At 44.2% G+C, this 22,904-nt stretch overlaps 1 protein-coding gene across 2 annotated transcripts in view; it reads right to left on the bottom strand.

Moving 5' to 3' along the window:
- Window positions 1–22,473, bottom strand: part of FANCA (FA complementation group A) — a 37,530-nt gene extending 15,057 nt beyond the window's left edge. Inside the window, exons 1-24 of one of the 2 annotated variants that reach the window (XM_074157958.1) lie at window positions 22,434–22,473; window positions 21,765–21,874; window positions 20,729–20,801; window positions 20,137–20,279; window positions 19,428–19,523; window positions 17,127–17,200; window positions 15,889–16,001; window positions 15,084–15,166; window positions 14,590–14,623; window positions 12,109–12,175; window positions 11,435–11,547; window positions 10,397–10,473; window positions 9,800–9,941; window positions 9,088–9,221; window positions 8,007–8,117; window positions 7,431–7,526; window positions 7,271–7,330; window positions 5,636–5,724; window positions 5,165–5,225; window positions 5,006–5,055; window positions 3,770–3,846; window positions 1,801–1,905; window positions 1,095–1,237; window positions 563–633 (exon numbers count right to left, since the gene is read on the bottom strand). In XM_074157958.1, the coding sequence (XP_074014059.1) occupies window positions 563–633; window positions 1,095–1,237; window positions 1,801–1,905; window positions 3,770–3,846; window positions 5,006–5,055; window positions 5,165–5,225; window positions 5,636–5,724; window positions 7,271–7,330; window positions 7,431–7,526; window positions 8,007–8,117; window positions 9,088–9,221; window positions 9,800–9,941; window positions 10,397–10,473; window positions 11,435–11,547; window positions 12,109–12,175; window positions 14,590–14,623; window positions 15,084–15,166; window positions 15,889–16,001; window positions 17,127–17,200; window positions 19,428–19,523; window positions 20,137–20,279; window positions 20,729–20,801; window positions 21,765–21,874; window positions 22,434–22,473 (2,162 nt within the window). The remainder of the gene's footprint in view (window positions 1–562; window positions 634–1,094; window positions 1,238–1,800; window positions 1,906–3,769; window positions 3,847–5,005; window positions 5,056–5,164; window positions 5,226–5,635; window positions 5,725–7,270; window positions 7,331–7,430; window positions 7,527–8,006; window positions 8,118–9,087; window positions 9,222–9,799; window positions 9,942–10,396; window positions 10,474–11,434; window positions 11,548–12,108; window positions 12,176–14,589; window positions 14,624–15,083; window positions 15,167–15,888; window positions 16,002–17,126; window positions 17,201–19,427; window positions 19,524–20,136; window positions 20,280–20,728; window positions 20,802–21,764; window positions 21,875–22,433) is intronic. The other variant, XM_074157959.1, reaches the window with a different exon arrangement.
- Window positions 22,474–22,904: the final 431 nt, after the last annotated feature.

Genomic DNA, 22,904 nt, shown 5'->3' with positions numbered 1-22,904 from the left:
TGTATCGTGCTGCTCTTCCTGTGCCTGCAGCGTTAGACATTATGCCTCACTCAGCTCATATTAGATATGGCATTAGGGCTTAAGGCTGAATGTGCCAAAAGCACTGAACGTGCCAAAAAGACACCCCAAAGACACATCAGTGCTCGCTGTGAAAAGACAAGCATTGTCCTCTCCTGATCTCTAATGCCAGCCCGCATGTAATTCCTGGAGAAAAAGAATTTGCTTCATTCCCCATCCGCCACCATTGAGCTGAAAATGCCAACCTGAGCACATAGTATTTGTGAAAAGTCTTAACACGTTGGCACAGAGCGCAAAGCGGAGACAAACGCCACCTTTTTTGAAGAGATCAGTAACAACAGAGGAGAGACATGTTTTATTTACACATATACATCAAAGCACATTAGTTCTTAGATTACAGAAACTCAGAATAAAGCAGGCTGCAATTGCCAGCCTGGCACAGAGGGTATGAACAACCAGAAGTCCCTCCTCGCCCCTTGACAAGTGGTGGAATTCTAGCATGCTAGCCCGTTTAGATTTCCCTACTTTTTTACTTGCTTCTTACCTGACGGGAGGGTTAAAATAGGAAGCAGCTATTAGGTTTTGGCAGAATGATGTCAGCAGGAGATCAACAACCTGGAATAAGAGACACACTGCTAATTCCTACTTGTCAGCCTGGATACCTTGATCTAGTTTTGTGCTGTGTATATTTTATGTTTCCCAGCATTAAAACAAGGAGACAGATTGGTTAGTGAAGTTCCCCAGTCATATTAATCCACTGGCACTAAGAAGAGATGGAAAGTTAAGCCCGTAACAGCCCAGGAATGATCCCAGCACACAACAAACATCTAGACAAGGTGAAGAAAGCCTAGCTCATCACAGGATTACCCTGATAGAATATATCTCTAGATCTCACCACCTGACATCCAACAACTTCCGGGAGGTTAAAACACATGAATAGTCTGTGCACAAGGCAGACAAAAGGAGAATGTATTTCCTGCTTTCCACAGACAAAGCAACCTTTCACGCATACTGTCCAGATGCATTTTTACCTACCCAGCCCCCTCGTTCCTCACCCCGAGCCAGATGGTACTCACACTCTGATGGCAGGGTGCCAGCCTGGGGGCAGAAACGTCAACTTGGATTGGAGAATTCAAAGTAGCAGCTTCATTCTCATCACTGCTGTGACCCAAGACGCTTTCCAGTCTGTCAGAAATCACTGCAATCTGTGCTGGCACATCTGCAGGAAGGTAACGGGAGGAGAAGCAGGACAGAAGGCATGAAAGATTTACAACTCCACATAACAGGAAGAAGAACAAGTGAAATATATACTCTAACTGATCAGAGCCCAAAGTATGTTATGAAAAGCTTTAATGAGCAAAAAAACGTTAGCTGGAACACAATTATCAACATCTTCCTTTTAGAAGAAGCATTATTTTTTCCCCACTACTATTACCAACACACATAATGAATAGTTTTTCACACCAGAAGGGAAAACAGCCTCAAAATGGGGCCCAAGTCACCAGGTGAACCCCAGGAATGGGGCTGCCCATCTCAGCAAAGATCAGTGTGGTACCAAGCAATTGTCACAAAGACACAGACCTGAAGTTCAAGCATGAAAAATAAATCAGACGTTAAAAATATACATATAGTTTCATAGCTGGAAGGATTATACAGGTCTGAAAGGTTACCAGCTTCAGGTACCAGTGGCAAGTAACTACAGCTGTTGCTTTGGTGAGCATTAGCCACTTTTTATTAATGCAGCTTTTGTAAAAGTCAGTTATAATTTGCCTTCCTGTATACCTTCATATTTTGCCTGGTCCACAATCAGCATCCTCAGTGCAGCCAGATCAGCCTTCAGCTGCTCAACAGGCTCTTGGGAATGGCTGGTCTCTACTTTTGATTCATCTAGACAAGGGAGAAATGCAACACGTTATCCTCACCTTTGTGCATTACATCAGTTCATAAAACACACTCAGCAAATATCAACATACATTTTCTGTAAAAGCACTATTTGCTTTTCTATAAACTACAACAGATCCCCAAACTGTCCATCTGCCACATATGCAGCTTTGTTTTTTTACATTCAAAATTTACTATTTGATAAATCATTTATGAGTTTATTCCCAGTTGCAGAAATTAATTGAGTTTTTAGAGACAAGAGGCAAAAAGAGTTCTCCTTTCAGAGTTTTCTTCCTACTTGATTTAGCTCTCTGCTCCTCGCAGAAACATCTGCAGTCCCCAAAAGACTGGAACCAATTTCAAAATACAGAAACAGACACTACAGCGTGAATACGACATCATCCTCTAGCCCAGCACCACGCAATGTCTCCAGATGTTATGCGTTACTCTATTCTGTTTTTTGTTTAGAAGAAGAAATAAAAGGAAATTCCTTTTACCACTAGAAAGAGTGCCACCAGCAACAAGCTGCCACAGCACAGCCTCAAAAACCACCCATGCAGTTTGTTACAGGAACAGCATCTTGTACGTGGGCCAGAAATAACTCAACCATGAAGAAAAGAGGTAAATAAGAAAGGTGAAAATTAGTAGTTGTTATAAGCACACTGTAAAGCAACAAGGTGTTAGGAGACTGCTGAGTCACCTTTATGTGCAAGAGTGAGCACTAAGGAACAGGGCAGGCTTAGAGCTGACCAAAGCTCAATCCTGCCCTAAATCCAGTCTCTGCAAGAGCCCCAGGGATGGATTGGGATGAAGGGGATGGGATAGGACGCAAGGGACGCAGATCAGACCGATGAGGACGCAGGGACAGGGCTCAGGCTGTGCCACTAGAGGTCACTGGCAATTCAAGGACTCCTGCAGAGCTCCGGTTGCCCATTGGGATGCTGCCGACCCCGGGGATCCTTCATCCCTGCCGGTTGCCAGGACAACCTCGGCAGCCAGGCTGCTGCACATCTGTGGTTCCCTGGGACCGCTTTGTCAGGCCGCTCAGCTACAGCGTCTCCAGAAAGCTTCAAAACGCCCAAAGTGCCCCAAGTGGGAGTCAATTACAGATTCGTCTCTGTACACGGAGCACACTTATCCCCACCACACTCTAGGGGTGATCTCTGCTCACCAGCCTGACCTTCTCGTTTCGTATAAACCTGTGGTGAGGACGTTGCCCATTTTAAGATGCGTTTGAAACACCCACTTGCTGGAAGAGATAGGAGAGCTCATTAAATACCTATTACGCTGACACACACTGCACCAGCCATGTGGCTACAGCGATAGGACCTGAAATTAGCAGGGCCTCCCACCCAAGCGCATGTAAACGATGCGCTGCAATCCCTTCAAGGCTGGCTCCCTTCCCAGCCCCTCCTGCTTCCCCACATCCCAGTCACCCACAGTCATCCAGGCTTAAAAGGGGACGACGGTGAGTTCAGGCAGGACAAGCACCACTACGCCAGGGATCAGCACAGCAGGTTGACACCCCGGGCTCGCTGGAGCTGAGAAGTCATTCGAGCTGCAAATGCTGATTCACGGAGATGTCTCCGAGCCAGAATTAAATCAGCTTGCTCAGGCATCATCTGCAGCCTCAGCACAGCACACAGCTCTCCACGGACTGCAAAAATCCCACCCGAGCAGGAAAGGCAGAGAAAGTCATCATGAGAGTAACTATTCAATACCTCAGTAAGACATAAAGAATTTACACATATTTACAGACAGATAAAAGACCTAAACAGCTGTAGCTTTTTGAAAATTTTCAATTCAGGAGGGCATTAATGGAAATACTAACTTTTCTTCAAACTGATCCATAAGTAAATGTATTTTTTACCTTGTAGCATTTTCTCTTTCATAGCACAACAGGCTTGTATATACGTAGAGTACAAGTTTGAGGGTATTTTATCAGCTCTATAATTAAAAAAAAAAAAAAGGCATTTATTATACCACATAACCACATTCAAACTTCAGCTTTATTAAATATAAGCATAAACAACAGCTACGCTATGAAATGTAATTACAGAAGCTCCAAAGCATACAGAGTATCTGAAGCATTTTTTAATCACCTGACACGAAGGCCAGAAATTTATATCCAAGGCTTTCACAGCAAGTATTATACATGTGTAACACACTACACAAAACAATACTATATATATTATTAATGCATGCATTAATACCTATTTCATATATAGTATGCGTTTAAGATCATATAAGAGTTTAAGTTATGTGAAATGCAGTATCCACACATCTAAAACACTAATGTGATGGAGATCAAAGTTTGACCTCCAACACTTGCTGGGCAGACACTCAATGCTGAAAACGCATTACATGAGGCTCCCTAGAACTCATCTGCTTCTCTTACAACTTTAATTTTAAAAAATGATCCCGTCTTTTACAGTCAGACTGGAATGTCAAGGCAGGACCAAATGCCTCATTTGCAGGCACTGTTGCGAACACTTTTTCTTCATGATAGATTACAGAGGAATTTCTGGATTTAAAATAAAGCTGTTTCTGCAATGCAGAAAAGCGCTTTTAAACATGCATACAGGACAAGCTGGAGTTCCAAGAGGGGCTGTGTTCTCCTGGGACATTCTCCTGGTGTCCCTTAAGAATGGCTCATAAAGTACTAACACACATTAAAGTTTCATCTTCCCCTTCTCTCATCCCCTCTGCCAAAGGGAGGGAAGCTTTTCACAGTGGGGCTCATCTTCCCAGTGAAATTTTGTATTCAGCAGCATCGTCCAAAGTTTGCATAAAAATATACCTGGCCTGCAGTCAAAGGGCTGCACTGGATGACTTCTAGATAATGGTTTTAGAGTGGTTAGAGGACTAATTACAGAACAGAAGATATTCACCAATGCAGATAAGCTATCTGTATAGGTAAGCTATACAGATAACCCATCCAGCAACCTGCAAGCCAGAAGCCTGGCCAGGAAGTCCTGCCAAGGGTTAGCCAACGCTCAGCGTTTTGTAAACAAGGTGTCAGCACCTCCCATAATCTGACCTAAAGTCAAATGTTCTGAAGAGAAAGTCCAGAAGCACAGAAAATAACACCAGGGAGTCTCCATACCTCTTTAAGGAATCGATAAAGGTCATGCGCACATCTGGGGTTTTAGGGAGCTGCAAAAGAAAAACAGGCAGGTTAGGTGCAAATTACCTGTCTACAAACATGCATCTCAATGGGAGGATCAAAAAAAGAAAAAAAAAATAAAAGAAAACAAATACTAACCACACGTGGTCTGAGCAAAGCAGGAAGAAACCAGGAAGTATAATATGGTCGCCTGAAAATACTGAGAGGGAAAAGAAATATAACAAAATATTAATGATGCCAAAGATGCAAAGTGCCATTTCATTACCTCAAGAATTAATTTGGCTCCTGCAAATAAGAAATATTAATGGAAACATGAATAACCACAGCCAAGTCAAGCTCAGATTAGCCAACGGTTATTCATTTCTGTAATTTTGCTTTTTATTTATTATAACAATTGTGGACTTCTCTTGCAGGTGTGCATATGCCTTTTCACTCTGCACAAATAGCCTCTATTTAGATGACTACTGAGGAAGTGGATAATACAGGAAGAACTTCCCAAAACCTCCTTTGCTCACATCCTCAATTTTCCTTGTTTTGTTATTTTGATTTGGATTTGTCTTTTATTATTATTATAGCTAAAAATGGGAAGACTTGAGAAGCACACAGTACCTGGCTTCTATCACAGATGTTGGGATCTTCCTTGTGTTTTCAAATATCTGAAGGGCCTTTTCAACGTCACGAAGTGCCTGGCCCTGGGGCTGGCTCACGCAAGTAACAAGGAGAGAAAGATGTTGTGAGAAATCAAGGACAACGACAATCTTCCCTGCTTGTTCTTTCAGGGTTAGTAACAGTTGTCTGCGCTGTGAAGGCAAGTGACTGAAGGAAGGCAATTGAATAACAAGAACTACCTGATACGCAGACTAAAACTGCAGGATGGAGAAACAGGGCCCAAACCATCAGCCTGCCTCGATAAGGCTGTTATTTATAACAGCTCTTCTGGGACAGCCCAAAGGTTCCTGGACTTCTGTACACACCTCCTACAGCAACTGCAGCAGGTCCTCCTGCTTAACATCACATTGTTTATTCAGTTGTCCCCCATGGGAACAGTATCTCTTCTGTTCTCAATTTGGCTTATTGTTATTGTATTTTAGTTCGTACGTTTGGAATTAAGACCCGTAATCTTCACTTCCAGCTTGTGCTGCTATACCCCAGGCAGAGGAATTCCCGCTCCAGGCTTCTCTTGTTCAAGCCATAAGACATATTAAGACTGCAACAACCCGGGCCAGTTTCTCAATGGACAAACAGATCAAACTCAGAAGAAATTAAATGAAATCTTCACTCGCAACTTTCAGTTCATCATAGGACTAGATTTCATTGCAGTACATGCAACTACCCCGTCACCAGCCTGTATTTCACATATTCCAGTTGGCTGACTGTACAGACAAGGTCCTCTGGACTGCCATACTCATGATTAATATACAGGAAGGAGCATCAGAGCCCAATGCTTCCTTATCAATTACTGTTGTTACCCAAAACTCATCCTGAACCACCGTGTGAAACTGCAGGCTGCAGAGTCCCTACCCAAATCTCCTTGAAATAGGCACGCTTTGAACACAACACCAAATAGAGACATGCTGTACTGAAAAGAATGAAGATATATATAAAACGCTTTCCTATGCGACCAAATCCCTGGGAGCAAATCCATTAACGGAAGCGTCACCATTGTAACATGCTGGTCCATCAGCAGAGCTAACGCAGCCCCAGTTCCTCCAAACCTGCGCTCTACATCCCCACACCATACAACACCATGAGATCTCCCTTTGTCCCTTAAATCCTCCCCCACAGAATCCTCCATTTATTTTCTATATACATCTATATAGATACGTATACATATATTTTCTATAATATATATTATTATATATGTAAATATATATTTTCTATATACATCTATAGATGGGCAAGAGGCAGCCAGCACTTTCCTGCTTCAAACAGCAGCTGCTGACTGAGTGGCTAACGTAGGTGCTACTTGGCCAGTAGCTGGCTGGCTAATTACAGAGTTCCTCTGCAGCCTCATCACGGAACACTCATCACAGCCTGTTTGTCCCCTGTGTAAGTCTGGTTTTCATGAAATCTGGGAAGAGTCTGCATGTTTATGGCCACTAACCCCTCTGTCTTAAAGCTGGAGAAGATTTGGCAGCATGCTCAAATGTGGTAGGAGTGGCAGACAGGTGGATAACTTAAGCTTTTTTCCAGAGGAAAAGGGTCAGGACCGATGAGAAAAATCGACGGACAGCCCAGCAGTACCTGCACGGATTCATCGGTGGAAGACAAGTCTTCATAGAGCCCCATATCTTCTATAGCAACCTGTGAGAGGTTACAGAGAGATGCACACGGTCAAAAAAATACAGCTAGAGTTTTGACAGATCCAGGAAGAACTCTTTTCAAAGAGATGATTTTTACTAACCTTGAGGTCGGCCAGTCTGGTTTTAGCCAGAGTGATGTACTCCAAGAGAATAGATCGATGTTTTGCTGGCACAAAAGGTGGGTACATTATATGAACCTGAAATGTGAAATTCAAAACCAAGATTTGCCATTTTTTCCAGGAAGTCAGGGTAAAATTGTGGCTAATGTTTACAGTCATTTACCTCAAATATTTCTCAAAGAAGATGTTATTGCTTGTTTTAAGATAAGCTATTTTCATAGACATCAACAGGCAATTTTTCCCAAAAACAACAACCAAACAAAAAATCACTGGAGTGCTTAAACTTAATTTCATGAAAGGAATTCTTCTTGTAAAGTAAATAAAAGAATCTTGTGCTTTGTTATTCAAAACCTTTTCTCCCTGAAATAAGGTATCAGAAGTAATGCAATTACTATAACAACATTAACGATAAGCTGAACCTAGTCAAAGACACATCATGTAATTACTATAGTAACAATAGTAACAACAACCTCAACCTAGTCAAAGGCAAAAGGACATTCTCTTTGGAGAAGTTCTGTATCGGCCTTCGGAAAACCATCTCTATCAGCATCTTCTCACCTTCAAGTAGGGCGCTGCTTCAAAGGGCACTAGTTCTGACAAGAACTCAAAGAGGAAGACCAGAGCTTTTTTACTGCTCCCGTGGTGACCACCAGTGTTCCCAAAGGAAGCCTGAAACGGGGAAAATAACAACACAGCCTTTCAGCGTGGAGAAAACCCCCATCCCAGCACTACACTAAACTCGGCACGCAGATCCCAGACATGCATTACAGATATCTGTTTCCTGTCAAGGGAATCTTTCTGGAGAAAAGTCTCCAGAGAAAGTTTAAAGAAAACTTCCGTAGAGACTTCTATAAGTTTCTTTCCAGATAGCCTGCCAGGGATGCTCAAAGTTCGTTCTGATGTGCTACCATGAGAACACTTAAGGGGAGTTAAACAAGGCAACACCAAAGGATTGAGATTCATGAAGGAACCACAAATCTGACAGTTTCTACACAGCTTTATCTGGGCATTATAAGGAAAATAAGCCAGTCTGAGGAACTAGGTTACCTTCTGATACAACTTGAACACTATCAGCAAAGGCTGAGCTTGGATTTGTAAAGTCATACAAAGGAATCTGCAGGTTTAAATTATGTGGAGATTTGCATACCTAAAATACCTACATGTTTACAACTAAAAGCTAACGACCAATTATCTATAGGGTCAAACACAGCAATTATGGCTGCATGCAAACATCCAGGAAACAGGAATGCTTCATCTGCAATAACCCACAACTTATGCAATAACAACAGTGCTGGTTATCAAGATACTGAAATACATCCAAGATTATGATTGTAACAGGAATTACACGTCTGCATTCCTGACAAATAACTAGAGAAGGCAAGATGGACTTAAAAGATGAAAGAAGGGAAGACCAGAGAAAGCCAAATAAATATATTCTTTGCAGACACAAAGGCAGTAATAAATATTAAATCATTCCGAATACCAACACAATCCTCTGTTACTCTTTCTTCCCCCCAGCTCCTCTCTAATTCCTGGGTATCCTGTCTGAAATTAGGCTTTCGCTGTGCAGCAGGACATTCCTTATGCACGGGTTTCTCATACTTAAAAAGATTACCAGTCAGGCTTCATTTAGACTTACCTTAAACCATTCAGAGTAAGGCATGAACACAGCAGGGCCCTCCAGAGCAGCCTGACGAGCTATCAGGAATGCAGTGATCATATTTTCCATATCGTAATTCTCAAAGGCCTTTATCAGGAGATGGCTCAGTAGATCTAGAAACATAAAACAATAACCTCAAACTTTGCTCTTGACAATTGTACTGTAATTTTCTACAGTAAATGAGAAAAAAAATCTGTGATAAAACATCTGCCACACAAAGAAGGGTGTGTATTGCAGCTTGGGGAACCTTTGGGACTCGCTTATATTTTTTCATGCACTTGCAATGGTCAACTACTCTAGGATTTCAACCTGCAAGAATTGCAGGGAGCCCAGCAATGAGATAATCAGTAAGGAACTCTAACAAACAAGATCTGCTAGCAAAGGCGAGATAGAAGAACCAGGCTTCAGTAATCACTACTCCAATTAATAATGAAGGTAATTATCAAACAACAGCTCTTTGCTGTACACTAAGTTTGAGAAGCATCAGGCACAATGCCTGGCATTCATGTCACCACTGACGTGGAATGTCTGAACGGAAAAGCAGATTTTCTGCTGTTCTTTTCCATGCAGGAATCTCAAAACAGCAAATACAAACAACTGTGCTGCTGCACCAGTCGGCGTGGTTTCCCTCTTCGGTACCTGAGAAGCAACAAGCGCACATGAGCTCGCAGGCCTGCCAACACCGACTTACCCTTGAAGAGCTGCTCAGCCTCAGCCTGACAGACGACCAGCGTGGAAACACAGGAGAGAACATGCTGCCAGTTCACCTCGTGAGTCTCCAGGACCTGCTGCAGCTGGCAGATCGACTCCTTTGCACTGAATGCCACGAACAGCTGGAGGAGCGATAGCAAATCATTTTAGCCATGACATACAGCCACCCATAAGCGCAAAACACAGTGTCAAGATTAACACGTCTTCTGCATGAGTTTTGAAAATGCTATTCTGCATGCACCACTTGCATCAGCTTTCCAGGGCCAGACATCATTCCGGCTTGGAACTCACATTGGCTAAAATAAATGGTAATATTCCAATTCTTTCAGAAGTCATGTCATATTCTGTAACAGTGAAAACTCACATCCTTAGTTACAATCTTTGTTCTCATTAAGAGCTTTGCACAGAAGTCCCTGTACTACTTTTTTCTTCACGCTGCATCCTGCCTACAATTCTTGGCAGCTGGTTACGATTCTGCAACTGGAACGTACCATTTTTAACTAATCTAATTTCAGATATTTCAATCAATAAAAATCCAACATAGTAAAGTTCTCTTTGTGAAACCAGGAAGACATACTTTGCGATACAAGGTAGTGAGCAGCGAACAAGTTCTTGTAAAGCTCCACTCTTTCTGCATATGGATGGCATCAGACACTGTACCCAGAAAAAGAAAAGTTTACTCTTCAGCAACAGACTTTAAAATACACCCAAAACACATAACTTAAGCACACAAGATTTCCCTTTGGCTTTGACAGCCAGATATGTTAAAAACTGCCTGCTGAAATCCTTTCTTTTTCATTAGCCTTTGGAACACAAGCTGTGGCAACAAGGACTGTGCCATTTCACTACAGCACTGTCATCTCAAAGCTGTTCTTGAGATCCCACATTCCCAGGCCAACATAATGCCTGCAAAGGGAACCAGCAAGGAATCGTCTGTTTCCTCAATCACCTCTTTCAACTGGAAGCCAGCAAGGACACAGCTCTCCCACACAACAGGTAAGCAGCTCCCGATCCCAGCTCAGGGTGATTTTACCAGAGATTTTGTAGCCCAAACATATTTCTTCCTAAAAACATCAAGCTTCACAACTACCAATCACGGATTAGAAGTCTTCCTGCCTTTATCTCTAACCTACCAAAAGAAACACCCAGTCAGCAGAGAAAGGCCATGTCTTCTGCTTAAACCCAAACACACAGGGACCAGACTATTTTAGCTTCTCTGCAGTTCCATCTCTCCCACCCATTTTATCCTTCAGCCAGAGCTACTCCCAGAGGCCAGAGCTCTCCCACATCTGCTCCATAAAGGCTGCTATTACACATTACTCCAAATTTCTGTTCATGAGACATTGGCTGAAGCTCTGTTTGAAAGCACTGATTTTCCACTTAAAAGTTTTCTCCTGAACTACAGCCCTCTAAAGCCCAGGTGAACTTTTTTTTTTTTGTCTGATCTGGCAGCCTGCTTTTACAGCCCCTGGGAAAGAGCTGGGGAGTCGGGCAGCTTCTCTGGCTCTGGGTCCTCCAGGTGGACTCCATTCAGCGAGGCCTGGGTGGGACAGAGCTCCGGACACACCGCAGTAACACACCCTGGAGACAGTCACTCCTCCCCGCCTATCCCTACCTTTCAACAATGGGTTGTAGGTAAGAACCTCGGTCAGGGTGTGTCTGAAGAACTGCTGCAAGGAATCCGGATGAACCGCACTTTTATAAACTGACGCATTGAACACATTCAGCCTACAAACAACAAGGAAATATTCAGAAGCAACACACAGGAAGTATGATCAACCAGGTACTGATTAGGGTGAATGACTCATTTTTCTTCTGCATCTCTCTTATCAAATTGCCAAAAATATGTACTTTTTTCTATCTATTTTAAAAAAATCTATTGGTTACTCAATATTATCAGATTTACAAACTTGAGTCAAATGTATAGCCCTGCACAGGGCAGGACTGGCTTGACATGTATGAAGTTGTTAGACAAAATGTGTTTGGAAGCAGGAATTAGAGGAGATGATCGCACCTTCCAGGTGTTTCTGTGCGTAAAAAGCAGAGTGAGAAAATTTGATGGGAGAAACTCACCACATGCCAAGAAGATGCTCCAAGATTGGTTCCAGCCCTGACAGAACACCTTTCTTACCCAACACTTATTTTTTTCACTTGCACATATTTCATTAGCGAGGAGAATATTAAACATAAGTAACACGGTGTGGGAAACACTCATCCTGTTCCGGTAAGAAGTGTAACAGTGGATAAAAAACTCCTCCTGACATTACTCGGGGGAATAGCTTTTCTTACCAGAACCTCATAGCTTGCAACGTGGAAACATCTTCCTGCTTCTCTTTACCAACAGCATCAAGCACCCCTGTACCCCAAAGCAGAGACACAGAAAGGCAATGAGAGAAATGGAAATGGATGGAATTGCAACACTAAACAACACAGGAACCAACTGGAACAAGCAATTTGTGCTTCTTTGAAAAGGTGAACCCATTAGGGAAATGTACAGAAGCCATTCAGTAGCATTAAATTCTTACAAAATTTTTTTCAGAAGTGACACAGACTCAAGAACTATTAACACTAACCTTGAACAAATTTAAAAGCCTTCCCAAGAATGTACCAATAATTAAGCCATCTAAAAATGCACATAAATTAGTATTCAATTTCCAAACCCAATCCTAACCATGCCGTGCATCTGCGAGCGTGAACACTGCAAAGCTGCACGAGAGGTCTGTTTGGAGGCAGGGATTTGCACAAGCAAGCTCTGCATTAACAACCCTTGGGAACCATAATCTTAACTGCCCTCCCCAAACAAAGAGCACACTGCTGCTGAGTGCCACACGTGTATAACAGCATTGGGGCTTGATGTTACACATTTGCTTCGCAGAAATTCCTTCAAAATCTAAGTCTGCCCCAAAATGACCGGTAGAGGTCAAACAGGTTGGCAGCTTGCACAGCACGTTGCCTTCACCGTCAGCCGACGCCACTCAAAGCCCACATACTGAGAAACCCTTTGGTTTACAGCCCACTGCAGCAGCAGTTTTTCCTGTTTCTTGTCCCATACAACCTTTAAAAGCCTCCTCTTTTAACAGTTAAAAGAGTTTGTTTTGTTTATTAGTGAAACACCCTGAAAAGGAAATTTACTGAGCTGGGGCAGCAAAACAGACGTCCCTCAGTCCCTCACATGCTTTTTGCAAAGCAGTCGACAGAGTTAATGTGTAATACTCTCCACCTCTGCTGAGGAATACTTTTAAGGTTAAGTAGGGGAGAAGAGAGAAAAGGAGATAAACTCTACTTATCCTCAGGCACAGGAGTTCAATATAGCCAGATCATTACTACGAAGCACAGTGCTCCCATGCTATTCAGCCCATCCTTCTGCGAAGGTCTTCATTAATTGTGAATTATTTTACATAAAGAATCCTCATGTTCTTCAAAACAGGGGATTAGTTAAGTAAAACCCCTCAAAGGTGACCCAGAAGTATACACTAACAAAAATATCTTATTATAAAACTCATTTAATACATTTTCAGACACACAGCCTGCAAATCAGTCTGCGGCAGCACAGGCTGCACAAGCGTGAAGGTCAAACCAAGAGCAGGTTAGCACAGACTCCCGCCTGGCTGCCAGCAGCCTGCTTCTCTTCCTCCAAAAATCCCCCGAGTCCTGTGTTTATAAGGGTTATTTTTTCAAGTACCGACACTGTTAAAGTGCCACCTGATACAGGACTCATACATATTAAATAATAAAGCACTTCTCTTGCAGCTTTCCCTTTTTAGAACCACTCCGCAAGGTCTGCGAGGCACCTCAGCCTATAGACAGGGCTCCCTGCGAGACGTGGGGTAAGGGATGGGGCTGGCAGCGCCCGTCGGGAGGGACGCAGAAGAGACGGTACAGTCCTGGTGGCATGTCCTGGTTCTCAGTCGCTTCACAGCAGAGGAACAGCACTAACCTCTGCAGCAACACGCCAGCGAGAAAAGTGGCAAAGAGCTGTCACTGAGACGACAGGGAAGCAACGGCAGCCACGCAGGTAGATTATATTAATACGCCGGTGCGGGGCACGTGAGGAGGTGTAAGCGAGCGCTTCCTCTGCTGTAACGCGGATACAGCAACTTACCCTGAAGATCATCTGGGACACAAGGCAAACATAACCCCCGTGTGTGTTTAGTCTTTCTGCACGGGGATTTGCAACGCAAATCAGGCAGTGCCAGGCTTGAGCTGCCAGCAGCAGCACCACCAGGACTGCCCAGGCCACAACAGGCCCATTGTCCACGCAACAGTTCCTCAAGATTGGCCAGTTAAAGACTACACTCGTACATTAGATATCTTTGCTCAGCATAAAAAAAAAGTAGTTTCATAAAATAGTAGTCTGAAAATCCAAACCACCAATCAGCAAAATAGCTTACTTGCACATAACATTGTAAATTCAAGGTTTAATTTACTAAGCAGAAAAAAAAATTCTCCTGGTTTAACCTCTGTGCTACAACAGACTGGATTGCTTCCAACCAACCTTGTTAAAAATCAGCTCAGACATCAACCTGATGTTGCAGCTGGGAGCACCAGAATGAACTGGCATAAAAGGCAAGAAATTATCTGCAGCATTAGAAGACGCTCACTTTACAAGAGCGAAGGGGAAAGCAGAGGCACATTAAAATCAGTGAAATAAGTATTATGCACAACAGAGGAAAAGCATCCCAGGCAAAGGATTTCTGCTTAGAGACTTAGCAATGAGCAAGGGAAACACGGCACTGACTGCACAAAGCTACAAATCACAAAAACACTTACATGTCAACATCCTCTGTAAGACAGCACGACAGATCTGTTCAAAATTGACAAATTAAGACCATTTAGAGTTTAAAAGAGATACAGTTATATGCAGAATAAGTAAATTGACACAAAGAAAGTGTTTTGTCCCTCTTGATTTAAAGCTTAACTTTTATCTCAGGCTTTATGGTTAAACAGATACAATATGCAGAAGGGCAAGCATTTCCCATTCTTACCAGCGTCTCACATTCAAATGGAAAAAGAGAGCAATCAAGGGGAAACCAAGGAAGCTTAAAAAGCCTGTGACAACTCACATTGGAGAAATTCTCTATTAAAAAGAAAAAAAAGTCTTTGTTCTGGTTTCACCGTTTCCTCCTCACCCACTGCAGCACCTGGACCACCACCCTTTCTTTGTTGCTCTAAGCTCACATTCACTTATACTTGGGAAGGTGCAGGCACATAATGGAGCTACTTTTTTAAACAACCGTCTGTAAATAGGTTCATTTTGTCCTTACATAGGGGACCTTCTTGAATTCCAACTTCCTTCCCAGCTCCAAAGTTTGCTGAAAGCCATTCTGAAGAAACACGATCGCAAAGTCTGCAAATGAAGAAGGAATTAGTGTTTCAGCATCCCCTTTCAGTAGGGGTCACTGGCTCTTTTTCCTCCCCATCTCAGTCTCCCAATAGGACTCGTGTCTGAAAAGCCTCATTCACTACACAGCAGTCAGCAGGAATCATTCCTTTTCTTGGAGTAAAATTACTCCCTAGAACAATGAATGGCAAGAAGCACAAAAACATAAAGAATTATAAAGGCTGAAGAATTTACAGGTCTCTACTATCATTGCAGAATTCATACAGTTGTACCTGACCAATTGCACTGGTCCAAAGGTTTGATTAAAGCTCTTCAATCAAATTGTGTAGTGATTTTTTTCTAAACAAAACCACAACATAAATAAAATGACAGGGGGAAAATGGAACTGTTAAGTATTTCTGGACCAAAATATCTCAGACACTTTGCAGGAGCATCACGCTCTCAGTGTATCATCCCTGGCCCCATACGCCTTGCACTTAGTTTTTTCGTGATACTATAACTCAAAGGGATATAGAAATTCCAAACCAATTATCTTTCCAGGGAAAAAAAAAATTGCTAAGTTCACCAAATATAGAAATACATATTCCCCTCACTGAAACAAGGTAAGAAAACGCAAAGCAAGGCCTCTCTTCTTACACCTCTGAGCTTTTGAGTGGCAGAGCCCCAGAGCAGGCTGTGCGGACCAGCAGCCGGGCCCTGCTCCAGCAGCCCCCAGTTCAACGCCTTGCCTGAGAGAATGCACCCAGCGAGCTCCACATCCCCGGAGGAGGATTCCGCCTGCTGACAGAGGCCACACAGGCTGCTGCCCAGCCACTCCACCGCTGCCGGGGCCGACGGGTTGCTGAGAACAAACAAAAGCACACGCAATTCAATCCCTCCTACTCATGTAATACTTGGGGTTTTTTCCTCCACCATCCTCTTGGATGCAGGGAAGAGCCATCTGTGCAGGACTCTGCCCCATTCATGGCATTTTGTTTCTTTCATTTTGGACCAGTGAAAGGTTTATTTGCTTTATAAAAAGATTCCACAACAAACACATCCAAAGGAAAAAAATACATATGAAATTGTGTGCTCAAGTATTTCCTCATCTCTGACATTCAAGTATTTCCATTTTAAAAGTTCACTAGAAGAAAGACTTCTGTTGCAATTTCTAAGATACTTGTATAAAAATGCTTAAAAATATTTAAGCTCTTAATCTCTCCCTTTGGTTTCCTTAAATTTGAAGTACAGTGGGCACTGAAGGCTTTTTTTCCTATCCCATTATCAGACAAGTAAACCAGTATCTAAGGCCTAAAAGATCACTGTAATATTCCCTTGACACTATCAGAAAACAACCTGAGCTTCACAAAGGATAAATGGTTTTAGTTGTTAGCTCTGTATTGGGGGAATTAAAAAAAAAAAAAAAAATCAATTCTTAGAATAACTATTCTCTGAAGATTATTCTGCCAAACCTTACTGAAGTGTAAGGTTTTGTGAAGACAGAAGCACGCAGCTTCTGCAAAGCAAGACCTCTCATCAAGACGAGCACTGATTTTTACAGGCTAAATGAGAGTTTCCAAAGCAGATCTGGAGGCACAGCCAGAAGAATTGAAGGAGCTGGGCTACCGAGCCCTTTCCCACGCAGTGTGGCAACCGCCCACACGCAGCCATCTGCACCAGTGAAACAAAGCAGGAGATAAAACATCACCTAAGATAGTCCACAGCGGCTGTTCTCACCCAACTGTTTCTCTTCACGTTGCCCCTGACGCAGCAGCCATCAGACAACCAGCCATCACACCTTAAACTGTGCTAATTAACCCAGAGTAACCTCTCAAACCTAGGGTAACTTCTTAAATCCTGCTAATCTGATCACTTGCCAGCATCTGACTATATTTGTAGTCCAGAATACTCATGACTAATCCCCGATTACATTTCAATAGGCTTTAAGAGATTAAATGCATCTGCAAACCTATAAACCTCTGCTCACCTCTCCAGCAGCTCTCCCAGTCCAACGATGTTGCCTCTGTGCAGGTGCCACGCAGCTTCCAGCACTGGAGGGTCCTAATGAGATGTCACAATTAGGTCATAGGCTGCATTTTGCAGTTAGCATTAACATTTGGCTAATGCAAACTATATATAACAAAATAAAACTGAATTGTGTTTCTTCAAACTATCCAGAAGGAATTAAAATTTAAAAGTTACAATATAGGAATTATCAGATGAGGAAAGATCATAGGATTTTTCCTTCCTACAAATTTTGAATAGTTTAGGATTGTAGATACATCACCATTTTAAATTTTCATGGTCAAGTAATAAATATATCCATCTCTGTCCCCCTGAAATAATGCTGATGCTGCATATTCAAAGGAGCAGTGGATATCCCAGAAAGCAGGTAATACCACTAAGTTTCACATCTTGTTAATTCAGATCCAGAAATAGATTAGAGAATTATCAATTAGCCTATTCACTATTTATGAGTTTCTGTGAAGCGAGTTTGCTGCTCTCAAATCCATTTCCCAATAGGAGACTACAGAAAGAGACACTGCAATTGTACAGGCGGAGAGGCGGATGGACGCGGAGGAAAACTCAGCACCCTGGGTCAGTCCTGCACCTCAACGCCAGGCTCCCCGTCAGCAAACCCAGCACCAGGCATTGCTGCTGTGCAGATGGAACTGCTGCCCTTCGTGCCTCCCTGCAACATCCCTTCCAGCTCCCGCCAGGAACAGGGTGTCCTGGAGAGAGCCCTGTGCCAGCAGAACAGGACTCCAGGGTGCACCTGGCAGGGAAAAACGTGTAGCAGCGATTTCTGCTCGTTCCAGCCTCCAGACAGAAACGCTCCAAGCCAGAAACAAAAAATTCACACTTCGTGAAAGAAGAGGTACTTGGGAGTCTGGGGCACACAAGCCATTCAGGAGAAGAACCCCACAAGCTTTCTGCAGCTACCAGCAGCTGCCTGGTAGCATGACCCTAGACTAGCCCACATACTTTGTCTTCGACAACCTAATTCTTTACTGTAACAATCTCAATTACACTGCAGCACTTGATCTCCGTGTCTACCTGAGAACAAGGAGATCTTAATCGGCCTACAAAACACACAGGATTCTATTTTCAGCCCAGGGTCGGAAATTTGAGACTAGAGCATGCCTCCTTATCCTGGCAGATCTGCCTCTTCCTTCTTTCCCACCAGAGCAATGAGCCACCAAAACTGTCCTGCTCACAAAAAGTCCATAACTCTCCTTAGAGCACCACTTATCTTAAGAAAATAAACCACCCAAATGGAATCAAGACAACACATTTGTGAGGCAGTGCAACCTGTTATCTGCTATCCGATTCCTCTCAAGCCATTTTCTGCGTGAGCTCGCTTAGGTTTATCACCACTCCCAGATAAATAGAGCGGGGAAGCAGAACACCAAAGACACACTGAATATTGCTGGCAAAGCACATAAAGGGATTGTGGGGGACTGAGCCACCCCACAGCCAGCTGGGAGCTTCAGCACTGCCTGGAGCGATCGGGATTGCTTAGCCCAGGCAGCAAATTTACACGCCAAGTGATGGAGACAGTTCTTAGCATATTTCATTGATAACAGTAAGGCAGCAAAGCTATATAGGAAAGAAAATGATACCCCCAAAGCTCCTATTAACCGCAGTCACCTCAGATGAATTTAATCCCATTACTGTGCTGTAACTCCAGGCACTGTATCACCCTTCCTAGCTGGCTCCCAGCGAGACCAGCCGTGCTCATTACAAATGGAAAGAGTTAGACATCTCCTTTGGAAAGGTGAGAGTGCTGCTTTCCTAGCTCCCCAAAAACCAATGCTTGATCACCAAGATCCTGTCAATCCTCCTTTGTGGCAGTCTCTCAGCAGAAACAGCCACACAATTTTAATAATTCACCTACTTCCAAACCTCTATTAAGTCCTCTTCAAAAAAAGCAAATCCTGCTACAGAGGCCAGGAAGCTCCTAGTGAACTTGCTTTAAAATAAACAAAATGAACAAAAAAACCACCACCATTTATAATTCAGTTCATGCTTTTGAAACATCAGAGAGACCACAGTCATTCTCAGGAGGAGTTCACGACTGCAGTCAACTGTGATCAGGGAGGAGCATTGGCACAGTCACCAAAAAAAACACCGAGGGAAAGTGGAAGGAAATCACAGCAATTCACTAGTCCATTTAACAGTTATCCCTGGTCTTCACTGGAGAAGAGCATTGAAAACACACTGCCAGATCCCACAGATCAAGTCTAAATGGTCTGTAACAAGGCAACGTTTCTCCGTGAGTTCTTACCTTCATTTTCCACATTTCTTGACAGAAGAGTGAGCGACAGAACACATTCTTTGCCAGCAAATCCTTGACCGTTTGAAGCAAGCAAGACAACCTCTTCTGGAATCACCCCAGAAATGAAACAGAAACAATTTCCTTTGTAAATAATACATCCTTAGAAAAACAATTTGTTGGTTTTCCCCATTTACTGCATTTTAAAGGCTTGAATGGTGGAGAGAATTCATGGAAAAGGCCCAAACCTTTCCTCTTAAGGCTGAACTAAAGGCAGCCAGGCTGGCAGCAGTGACACCTGACAGCTCCTCAGATGTCACCTGAGCCAGCAGCCATGGCATGGCTTTTGTACGGATGACCACCACCACGCTTGGCTACACCGCAAACTGAGAAGATGGAAGCATGGATAAGAGAGACCAAACCACGCCAGGGAAGGCTGAGGGACAGCTGAGGTGATAACACAGGATCTGCTTAGAGAGACCTGTGTAACGCTGCGCTTTAGCAACAGACAAAAAACTTCATTTCCAGGCTGTCAAAAACAGCTGCCTTCCTGTATAGAAAAACACCGTACTTCTGTGAGCACATGGGACACATAAATGAATAATCGCCTGCTCAGGTCCTGTGTATTTGAGTGACTTTATCAGAACAGATAAACTGGGTTTAAAGTCAAAGCTAACATTACTGCTTTCTTGATAAACTAAATGTAAACCTTTTCCCTTACTCTCTGGTCAATGTTCAGCAGTGGTACTCGAGAGGGACTTGCAGAAGTCTGGCAGATCCGCTCGATGCCGGTAACAGCATTTTTGGCTGCCAAGACTGCTGCGGGTACACCCAGTCTGGAGGCCTGCTCCTGCAGAACAGAGACTAAACAAAAGCCAAAACAGAGAGCTGTCAGCATGGGAGGAAAAAAAGGTTTGAAAACGTGACTATGAAGACAAAAGTCACAAGTCTTAAACTCCTTCCAGCATAGATGTCATTTGTTGCAAATCATTTTTATTTCCACGTGTCGTTCCTTTACTGTACATAAAACTGGGGCAGAACAACCAGGGGCAGAGGTGGAATATCTTTGCTAAGCAGACTTTTGTATTTTAGTCTTGTGAGGCTCAACAGTAACACTTTTAAATAATCATGTATTTAATGATCAGACCCTGCCAGCAGTGTCATCACTGGACAAGTGAGAAATTAATAGCCAAATGGGAGACCAGAACAATGAAAAGAAAGTAAATGAGGGATTGCATTTAACAAGCAGAAATCCAGTACATAAAGAAAAGTCCTTTCCCATGTCTGCCTCCAACAGATACCTTTTCACTCACCAATAAATGATTCTGATGATACTTCCTGGTGCTCCACACCACCCTGTCCACCTCCCTTGATTGAATCTCCCACCTGGAAGCCAAATGAAAACATAACAGTCTTAGATGTCTATTACACACGTTTACAAACCTATTCACTCTATAGCACACTGAGCAGCCCTGGCGTTCCAGGGAGCCGGAGCAACTGAAGCGAAATTAACACCAGGTTCCCACATGGTCATGGTAAACCAGAGATTTCAGGGCACTTTACAAGAGACCTGTGTACAGTTATCTTCATTTTATGCAGAGAAAAGAAGATACAGGTCAAAGTTACTTGTACCCAGTCACCCAACAGATCAGTAGCAGCACCAGGAACAGAATTTGTGTCTTTCAAGTCCCTCCTGTGAAGCCACACTGACATAAATATTTGATGAAACATGTCAAAATGTTGGATCCTTTTCTGCTTAAATTCCCTTTTTTCTTTCTATGAAGGCAAATATTCTGTACAGAAAGAAACATCCTTGTGGCTGAACTGTGGGAAGTATTTGAATTATCTATTCAACTTATCAAAATCAAAAGCTCTCTCCAGTACACGAGGAGTAGGTAGAACACAGCAAAGTCAGAATGTTGACTCAAGCGTCTATATAGGCAAATGATACAGGTTTTCATAAAGACAGTCACATTAGACAGAAATGGTTGGTAATTCAGAGAAAACCCAATAGTGTCTCCTGATACACAAGAAGCCAGTTCTGACCCCAAGAAAAAGGTGCTGGATTTCCCTTTCTCCAAAATCCAAAACATGCTTAACCACTTTTAGTCCGTAACAATAAAATATAGAGGAATAAAGGGGAAAAAAATCTCATTTCTGCAACATGGACCTCTAAACTTGAGCTTGCTCCTACAGTGCTGGTTTTTTCTTTTCACTTATCATGAAAACTGCATTCCCAGGACACTGATTCTACAGCTGCCATAGGAAGGGCCCTGTTGGATCCCACCTCCAGCTGGGATTTCCGCGATCCCCAGCTTGACCACTACACTCCAAACCGCCCACTCCTACCTCCAGAAGGAGGTCATTCAGGTTCTGATGGTGATCCAGAAGGCGCAGAACTGCATCCCGGAGCTCTGGTCCGCTCCCAAAGGTGCTTTTTCGTTTCCTGGCTCTCCCTGCTGAGAAGTTCGGATTTCTGTTATAACCGCAGCTTGCTCCAACAGCACCGCCAATGACACCTCAGCACATGTCACTGGCAGGGCTAAAGGTGGCCCTGGTCAGACCCTCGTTAGCTGGCAGCATGGCAGGGGCAGCACAGGATGTCTCTGTATGATTTGCTATGGGCAGCTCTGCAGTTGAAGCCCCACGGCTTTCACCACGAGCAGCCAAAGCCCTGCCAGGCACCGTCAGCCATCAGCCTCCAAAGGCCCCTGGGCCCAAAGCAACCCTGCCTGCCCTGACAGCCCCACCCCGGGGACAGGAGCCATGGCTGGGCCACAGGAAGGCCATCAGCCTTTGGGAGAGGGTTCCTAAGAGAAGCAGGGGCATCCAGGCAAGGAGGGGCTGAGGTGAGGGGCTGACAGAAGCCCAGAGCACCCCAAAGGCTGGAGGAGCGGGGGGTGCATGAGGGCAAAGAGGGGACATTCACCCCTTCCTTCCCCTCCGCTGTCCCTGCAGGAACCGCTAGGCCAAGAGTTCACTTAAAGGAGCCCCGGCGTCACCTGAGCCCGGACCTACCCAGCAGGTCCCGCCATGTCCTGCCGCCCGGGCCCGCCATAGCGCCGGCCCCCGCCCCCTTCCCGCCAAACAAACCCGCCCGCCCCGCGCCGCCATTGGCTGCCCCCCGGGGGAACCCTCCTCCTCCCATTGGTTGGAAGCGCGGCGTGGTCCCGCCCACCCTTCCGCCATCTTGGTAGTGGCGGAGGCGGGGGCTGCCATGCTGGGGAGGGCGGGCGGCATCGATCCGGGGAGGGAGCGGTAGCCGTCGTGTCGGGCTGTGGGGCGGGGTGGGTGAGGTTGGATGTCGGGGCGCACGGGGGACACGCTGGGGTAGGGCACGGAAAGAGGGGAATATGCTCTACAAAGGCAGTGTGTGTGGGACAGGGGTGGGTGGCCCAGGCCCTGGCAGCAGCCAAGGCATGGCCACCAGAAGGGCTTTCCCCTGGCAGGCCCTGAGGGGAAGCTGCCTGCCTGGGGCTCGGCTGGGGG

This window comes from Numenius arquata, chromosome 13 (genome assembly GCF_964106895.1).
Source record: "Numenius arquata chromosome 13, bNumArq3.hap1.1, whole genome shotgun sequence".
Lineage (NCBI taxonomy): Eukaryota > Metazoa > Chordata > Aves > Charadriiformes > Scolopacidae > Numenius > Numenius arquata.
The sequence above is the reverse complement of the archived record's forward strand: the minus strand, read 5'-3'. Positions and strand labels throughout refer to the sequence as shown.